At 41.5% G+C, this 8,754-nt stretch overlaps 1 protein-coding gene across 12 annotated transcripts in view; it reads right to left on the bottom strand.

Moving 5' to 3' along the window:
• The window catches only part of LOC118272581 (obscurin), a 122,710-nt gene that overhangs the window by 27,390 nt on the left and 86,566 nt on the right, over window positions 1–8,754 (bottom strand). For 11 of the 12 annotated variants that reach the window (XM_050698665.1, XM_050698666.1, XM_035589238.2 and 8 more), the window contains 11 exons: window positions 8,439–8,592; window positions 7,423–8,349; window positions 6,527–7,336; window positions 5,967–6,212; window positions 5,037–5,178; window positions 4,408–4,598; window positions 2,863–2,984; window positions 2,394–2,529; window positions 1,685–1,862; window positions 1,150–1,327; window positions 1–119 (listed from right to left, as the gene is read on the bottom strand). The exon at window positions 1–119 is cut by the window's left edge and continues 72 nt beyond it. In XM_050698665.1, coding sequence (XP_050554622.1) covers window positions 1–119; window positions 1,150–1,327; window positions 1,685–1,862; window positions 2,394–2,529; window positions 2,863–2,984; window positions 4,408–4,598; window positions 5,037–5,178; window positions 5,967–6,212; window positions 6,527–7,336; window positions 7,423–8,349; window positions 8,439–8,592 — 3,203 coding nt within the window. The remainder of the gene's footprint in view (window positions 120–1,149; window positions 1,328–1,684; window positions 1,863–2,393; window positions 2,530–2,862; window positions 2,985–4,407; window positions 4,599–5,036; window positions 5,179–5,966; window positions 6,213–6,526; window positions 7,337–7,422; window positions 8,350–8,438; window positions 8,593–8,754) is intronic. The other variant, XM_035589196.2, reaches the window with a different exon arrangement.

The following is an 8,754-nucleotide window of genomic DNA, read 5'->3' as shown; positions in this document are numbered from 1 at the left end:
GACTCCTTCACGATGGAGATGCGGTCCGAGCTCTTGATCTCCACGCCGTCCTTGTAGAACGTCACGTCGGGCGCCGGCGCGCCCTCTATCTCGATGGTCACTGTGTGGGTGGAGCTCACCTGAGGTAACAGAAGGTTGAATAAGATGGGGAAAGGAAAAAAAGTACATACAAGGAAAGGACAAAAGTATATAAAAGTACAGTTCCTTTCATCCTTCCTTTAGAAGACTCAAAAGTAAGAGAAGAATGAAAAAGTATTTTTGTTAATTCATTGTAATAATTAACTCTATAGTCTGAGGCACAGATCCCATATATGTGACCCCAGAAGACTACATGTTTATCCGAGTTATAGTAACAGTACTACTCGTATAATATATACCCTGAAGAAACATGCGGAATTCTATGGAAACTTACACGAGAACTTACAAAATTTCATTACTCAGAGACATTTAATGATTACTTAAACTATTCCTTAGTAAATATTTTGTATCGAAAACAATTGCTAAGGACTGGGTTAAGTAACCATTAAATGACTCTGAGTGTGGCAGATAGTCATCAACCTTTATATAAACTCGTTCGGAATTCTAACTAAATATAATAACAGGTATGTCCCAGCTGCAGGGAATATGGAGAGATCGCAACATTTCCCGCAAAACGAAAATGCGACTTGTGAAGACATTGATATTCTCCATATTCAGTTATGGGGCAGATGCTGAAGCTGACCGCAACCGCATCGATGCCTTTGAGATGTGGTGTTGGAGGCGAATGCTACAGATCCCATGGACGGCCTTCCGCACAAATGCGTTTATCCTACAAGAACTCAATAAAGACCCGACTCTCATCTATTTGCCTTCGAAGAGTACTTGAGTTCTTCGGTTACATCGCCAGAAAAGAAGGAAACAACCTCGAGCAACTTATGGTCACCGGAAAGGCAGGAGATCAAGAGGACGTAGCCCAACTAGGTGGACTGACCAGATCCGAACAACCTTGGAGACCAACTTACACGTTGCCCTCCATTCGGCCAAGGAGAGGAAAAAGTGGCGTACAACTGTTCGGAGCAAGATCATCCCTCAAATAGGGAATCACGACCCTCAGTAATGAGGATAACGACGCGAGGAGGAGGATAATAATAGGAATAAGTGAGTCCTCACCATACAAGTCTGGTTCTCGATCTTCTTCTTGATCTTGGGCGCGGCCTTGACGATGAGGTGCATGGTGGTGGTGTCCTCGCCCAGCTCGTTGGACGCGGTGACCTGGTACTCGCCCGCGTCCGCCTGCGACACGTTCTTTATCACCAGCGACATCGACTCCTCGTCCTCGTACAGGAACCTACGGAGAACCAGTGTGTTGTTAGTTTTGTAGGGAATTAGATTACATAGGTGTTCTGTAATACCTAAATCTATTGAAAGAATATAACAATACTGGACACGTTCTTAAAATTTAATTAAAAATAAATTTATATGTTTATGCGCAAGTCGACCCCGTTTGAATCGAACTCGAGTTATTTGCAGGTGCACTTGCAACCAATTGACGAACGAGTAATTTGATATACTTGAGTAATACAGTAGAAACCTATTTATGCAATCACCGTATAACCATGATCAAGTGTGTTTGATCAAGTCTGTCAATTATATGATAAATCCAAAATGCATTAGTATAGAATAAAATACACGAATATAAACTGACTTGTGGCGGGTATCAGCTTCGATGTCCTTGCCCTTGTGCTTGAAGACGACGTTGGGCTTGGGGTAGCCCTTGCAGACCAGCTCCAGCATGGCGGAGGCGCCGGCCGACACGATGGCCTCGCGGTGCTCGATCACCAGCGACGGCTTCTCCGGCTCGCGGTGCAGCTCGTGGACCGCGCCTGGACAACACACGGGATTATTTAGTGTAACAAGTCAGGAATTGGCAATGTCATCATTATTAGCGGTAATACGCGTCTACAGACAGTCTACAACTGCAGTATGGTCTTCGATTATATGAGAAGGCTGGTCTATTACGTAAACTATTAGCAGACCGAGACGGAGGTCGTGGTTTACAGGGCTTAGTATTAGAGAACAAGCTTTATAATTAATTATGATAAATGATATTTATATTTGCAAGTTGGTTACAAGATAACTTTTTACAAGAAAATAAATAGATGAGGTCGGTATTTCCTATCCGACTACTCTGAAAAGAAATGCCGAAACAAACTCAGAGGTCAGAGTATCTCTTAAAGTCCAGACAATCAAAAACAAATGAAGAATAATGTAATGTTGTAGTAATGAGAGAACCTTGCAAGTTGATTCTGTAGTGGTTTTTAATAAACATAGTCGTGATGCACTGTAGTCTAGGAGTTGGACATTATTTATTATACAAAACGTCCTAACTGACAAACTTTAATTGAATACTGTACCTTGCACCGTAAGTTCGGCGGAGCAGGAGATGTTCCCGGTGCTGGTCTTGGCGACGCAGGTGTAGATGCCGGCGTCCTCCGGCTTCACGTGCTGGAACACCAGCGCCAGCGAGTCCTCGTCGTCGCCCAGCAGGACCTGCAGCATCGATACATATAGGTCATATAGGTTGCATTCATTTGATTTACTTTGAAATCTTAATGAAGATGTGTATATTCATGTGAATTATCTAAAAAAATTTGTAAAAAGGTGATCTTCAACAGAAAAAAATAATTATTAAAAAAAGGTGATCTTCAACAGAAAAAAATAATTATTTTTAAAACGTAACATTTTATATTTTAACACAATAGGTACAACATAGAACATAGTAAAACATATACCAAACGTAGTCTCGTATCGAAGTTTGATATTTTATTTAATTTTGCAGTACTACTAGGTACCTAGTTAGGTACAAGGATGTACTCTGCCTACCTTAAACCTCTCCTCAGGGTCGAAGGTCTGTCCATCTCTCTTCCACGTGAACGTCGGCTTCTCTCCCTTGGCCAGGAGACCTTCGCCACCGGGCGGGAGCTCGCCGAAGATGTTCTTGTCGTCTAAACAAGGCATCAACATTATTAATTTGTATAGTGTTCAAAGGTAGTAGAAGTTTATTCTATAAATACATAATTATGATTATTGAATTGAAGATATCTCGGGTTTGATTCCCGGGTCAGGCAAAGTATTTCGGTTTTTCGACAATTTCTCAGTATTAGCAATAGGCTATTATTACATGGGACTTATAACACAAATGGTGAAAAGTCTGTACATTGTACAGGTGGCATTACGTGCCTAATGCCACCATACAATGTAATGGCAAGGTTGCCTTTCCCTTCACGGATAAAAGGCGTGACGATACGACGAAATTGAAGATATTTTTTCACACATTAAACATCATATCTATAAAAAAAGAAAACACGTAATAGAACGTGAACAACAATGTAAGTCAAACAAGAAAAGTATTACAAGTTCAGTCTAATTCGGGTAAACGATATAAATAGCGGAGTGATCCATAAACCACAGCTGGAGGATGTCCAAACGTTCGACAAACTACATTACACACATATTTTTAGCACTCGCGTACAAATTCTTCATTTATTACGACACTTTTGATGATGCTATTAATTAAGGAACGTGATAAAATAACGATTATATTAGATAGATATAAAAAAATCAACGTCACGCCTTTTATCCCCGAAGAAGTAGGCAGAGGTGTACATTACGGCACGTAATGCTGCTATACAATGTATACTAACTTTTCACCATTTGTGTTATAAGTTCCCATGTAATAGGGGGTGAGTCTATTGGCATATACTGTATTGTATTAGATATGTATTGATTCTATCGTGAATCGTTCATTCTCGTGGGTGTATGGCAGTTTTCCAGGCCATTACATAATTGCACGTAATCTATGCAAGCTGGAAGTTTCACCGTGAACCGTTTCTCATGTATATCTTCTTGACTTTCCATTGACAGACAGATTTATCTTATAAATAGTTTCCACACGATTTTTATCTGACCGAAATAGATAGAATGTGCGAGTTTCTCGAGTTAATTTATGACAACGTTGTAACATATGAGTTATCTAAATTAAGATGACAGATGTATCTATTTGTGAGACGTAGGAATATTTTATTGTTTATGAGGTTTAAATAATAACTTGTTTGCGAATACTTTCAGTTATAGCACAGTCTGAAATTGTGTCTGGAAAATACAAACTCCCAATTACCCATCATCCCAATCTTCCCAATCCCCGATTCCCCCAACAACCCTTAAATTCCACCGGCAACGCACTTGTAACGCCTCTGATGTTTCGAGTGTCCATGGGCGACGGCGATTGCTTACCATCAGGAAATACGTCTGCTCGTTTACCGGCTTATACGATAAAAACAAAACCCCTTATTACATAGGAATTATAACATTCCTTCACGCGTACATCTTTCAACCACATCATAGAAAACACTTAAGTTAAACACTTACCGACAACAGTGACAGTAGCCTCGGAGGTGACCTCCCCGTAGATGTTCATGGCCCTGCAGGAGTAGCGGCCGGCGTCGGAGGGCAGCACGTCGGCGATGACCAGCTCGTAGCAGCCGCGGTCCGCGCGGGTGCGGATGATGGACACGCGGTCTGACTCCGACGTCGTGAGGATCTCCTTGTCGTCGCGGTAGCTGGGGATTGGGGATTGGTGGTGATGTTGGTGATTAATGCGGTACTTAAGTATGTGCCTACTTATGGTAGAAGGGCGATACAAGATACAAGTAAAAGCGTGAGACTAACAGGTGATACTAACTTAAGCTAAGTCAGTCCTTAGTTCAGTTATAAGTTATAATATACTTTAATGTCAAACTGTCTAATACAGTTACCAAATGAGCTGTTAAATAAATGAACCTATTTACTTTAAGATAAATAAGAGAAGAAAGATTTAATTTAAACTAAGTATAAAGAAAATATCAATTTGATATCAATTAGAAAATATCAAAATGGGACTATAAGAGAACGTTTACGTTATTTTGTATATTAAATTAAAACAATGACTACGTATTTTACTTTTGAACTAACAAAGTACAGATAAAATATTTCCAAAACACTTCTTTAATTCAACTTACAACTTGACATCAGGGTTGGGGTCGCCCTTGACGTGGACCATGAAGCGCAGATAGGTGTTCTCCATGATTTCAGTGTCCTTCAGAGCCACGAGGAAGTAGGGCGCCTTCAGGGCATTCCTCTCGCGGCGCTCCTCGGCCGTCACTACAAGTTACGTGGTGTAGTATGTTAGTACCATGTCTAGAAATGTAGGGGACCATTTGAGGCAGGGATTTTTTAAAGTATTTAGTTATTTACATTTTTATAGTAAGAAATTAGAAAGTGCCAAAGGTTTACTTAATTTTGTGTAGGAATTATTTTCAGTTTTAGAAGAATTTTATTTTGTGCTTAAATTCTGTTGTGGAAGTTAGAAGTTGTATTTTGACTGTAAGATTCACGAAATATTTACAAGATTTTTTTTCTGTTAAGTTAATTATTAATACTTTACAAAATTTGGTTTTGCTATTAATTTATTAAAGTTTGTAGGTAAGTTACCATTAACATTCATCTATAAGTAATTTAATAGGTAATTTTTGGGACAATTTGCCTCAAATGGTGGAGTGTAAGATTAATATTATTAAGGTTATTGTTTAAGTAAGTAAATACGTGTGTACAACAATACCGAAATAAGTGCAAAATACAGGAAAATTAAATAGAGAACGGATCAGATATCAAACTACGTGTTATACGCCTTACAATGTCTTAATCGATGATCGCGATGAGCATGCGCATACAGAGGGGATCAAGTTGATCAAATAAACTGTAACTGTCGTTGTCATAGTGTTTTATACATTATTTGTTATCGATTGAGTTTGAGAAAATATGCAGAAAACAATAATTATCAATGAAGTTTTGTGAGAATTTTACTGAAATACTTTTAGATACAAGTGCAAGTTTTCACCAAATCCCATTATTTTCTCAAACTCGTAGTAATAAAGTAAAATGCAACTCACACTCCTGCACGACCAACTGTGCCGTGCAATGGGCATTTCCCTTGAGATTCTCCGCGATGGCGGTGTATACCCCCGCGTCGGACTCCCGGCAGTGCTTCAGTTCCAGCTTGAACCCGCCGTCGTTCTCCAGCGAGATGGAGCAGCGGTCCATGAGCCGGTCCGTCAGCGGCTTGTTGTCCTTCAGCCACGTCACCTTCACGTCCTTCGACTCACGCAGAAGACATTCGAAGATTGCGTTCTCACCAGCTGAGGAGTCAGAGCATGGTCACAGGGAGAGTTCGTACGGATTCGGCTACCTTCGTAAATAATGTACTGTCATCTTATGATCACGGAGACTTGTCTGTCTTGTGTTCGTCATGTGATCTTATGGTAAAATTCTAGTCTTGAACTGCGAATACCGTTCGAACTCTTACGCAATGGAAAGGAAATAATGTTCTGAATGTACAAAGCGTGGTTAAAGTAATGTGTTGTGTACGTTAGTGTTCTACAAGCGTTATGTACAAGCACTAATAGTGTGTCTACTTCTATGTGCCGTGTCTACTCGCGGGTGCACTACTTACGCTCAATGTTCTGGCCTGCCAACGTTTTCGTGAATATTGGCTTCCCATCTTGAGATTCAGATTTGGAGATGGACCTCGCTGATTCATAGCCAGTGCTCACTGAGCCGTTGGCGATGGACTTCTTCGAGTACTTGCTCTCGTAAGACGAGTCTCCGTTCTTTACAGTCTCGTAGCTGCTCTCAGTCGTAGAAGAAATAGACTCGACCTTGTCTCCGTCGATGCTAGCCTTGATGCTGTTTCTCTTGGATGCGTACTTGGACGCGATGCTGTCAATTTTGCTTGTGGTGTCAGACTCGATGCCGTAAGCAGAGCTTTCGGTCTTGCTTTCATATTTAGCTTCCAGGCTTGATTCGACCTTGGCTCCTTCAACGCTAGACTTGATGCTGTTTCTCTTTGACGCGTATTTTGAAGCAATGCTGTCAATTTTGCTGGCACTGTCACCCTCGATAGCATAAGCAGACCTTTCAGATTTGCTCTCTACGTTGGCTTCGATGCCGTACTTGGACGCGATGCTGTCGATCTTGCTGGCACTGTCGTACTCGATTCCGTACTTGGAACCAGATTCAGTTTTGCTTTCGTAGCTGGACTCAATTCCATACTTGGATCCTCCTTCAGTTTTCGAGGAGTACTTAGATTCGTAGCGGGAACTTGCTGTTCCCTCGATGGCTCCTCCTGACTCGTACTTGGAGGATTCCAGACGCGAGCCGCTCTCACGTCGCGAGTAGGAGGAAGTCAGGCCACTGCCATCGTATGTAGACGATGACTCGTAGCGACCTCCACCTGATAATTTTCGGCTGCTACTGGAGTACTCTGTAAAATAAGTAAAACATAATATAACGGAATTCTGATTAGGTAGATAAATAGTGATTTTGAAACATTTTGAAAGAAATATTTACCTCCAGAGAGCCGCGTACTGCGGCTATACCTAGACATCTCGTCTTCCCCAACTTCCTCTGTGGTTACAGTTTGATTGGTACTAGTAGCTTGCTGCGTAACCTCGGCGCCAGTGGAACTGACCTTCTCTACTGTACTCTCTTTAGTTTCCTCTACTACAGATTGTTGTGTAGTTACTTCTTGTACATTAGTGGATTGTTGGGACGCTACAACAGTTGCCTCAACTGTTGTCTCCTTCACCGATGCTTGTGTCTTGTATTCAGTAGCTGTTGCTTGCTGACTAGATTGTTCAACAGACGATGATGTTTGTTGTATAGATGTAGCTTCTTGTGTTTTTGATTCGACACTAGTTGCTTGAGATGATGATTGAGCAACTTGTGTAGTACTTGATTGCGCTGTAGACTGTTCAGTGAGTGATGTCTTCTGAGAGCTGGCTTGTACTGAGCTCTCCTGAGACGATTGTTGAGCAGTGGAGCTCTGAACAGATGTTTGTTGTGTAGATTGCACAGATGTCGCTTGCGCAACCTTGACTTCTGACGCAGCAGCTACTACAGTAACTTGACTAGTTTGCTCTGATTGTGAAACAGACGCGGTTTTCTCAGTGACTTTAGAGCTTTCACTGACTGAGCTGACTTTGACGGATTGTTGTGTCTCGCTGACTGAAGATACCTCGGTAACTTCAGACTTGGAGATTTTAGTCGCGACCTCACTTTCTATAGATGCTTTCCTCTTTGTTTTAAGTTGCTGAGCCTCTTCGGTAGTTGCTACTTGAGTAGTTTCTTCAACGCGGGAGCGTTTTTCTTTAGTATCTACTGCTTCCGCTTGCGCAACTTCAGCGTGATCTCTCTTCTTCTTCTTCTCCTCAGGTTCTGCTGGGACGCCTTCAGGTTCTACCTGGAGGTCGTCTGCTGCGTGCTCGGCTAGGGCGACTGGAAGGAAAACGACAATGGAACATTATAGAATGTTTAAGAACGTGTATGTCATGTTCCAGAAAAAAATATCACAAAGTATGTCTCACCGAGGTCACTAGCGTGTTTTCTGATTTCAGCGAGCCAATTGGTTTTGACTTGCTCCTTGTGAGCGGCTAGTGTGACCGTTAGCGGCGGGTCTTTCTGGCAGAGTGTGAACTTTAGCGGCTCTTCGGGGTTCTCCTTGATTTCGACCTCCGGTAGCTATAGGGACAAAGATAATATATTATGCAGAAGTTTGTAAAAACACATTACTCGCTTGTTTTTTTTTTTCAATATAGTCTATCTAGATGTTCGAAGTTAAACGAGAACTGAAACTACATTGAGAGACACAAACATATCTTTACCTACGTGTCACGAAAAAGT

The sequence above is a fragment of the Spodoptera frugiperda genome, chromosome 15 (genome assembly GCF_023101765.2).
Source record: "Spodoptera frugiperda isolate SF20-4 chromosome 15, AGI-APGP_CSIRO_Sfru_2.0, whole genome shotgun sequence".
NCBI classification, from domain to species: Eukaryota; Metazoa; Arthropoda; class Insecta; order Lepidoptera; family Noctuidae; genus Spodoptera; species Spodoptera frugiperda.
Note: the sequence above shows the minus strand (reverse complement) of the source record. Positions and strands in the feature narration are given on the sequence as shown.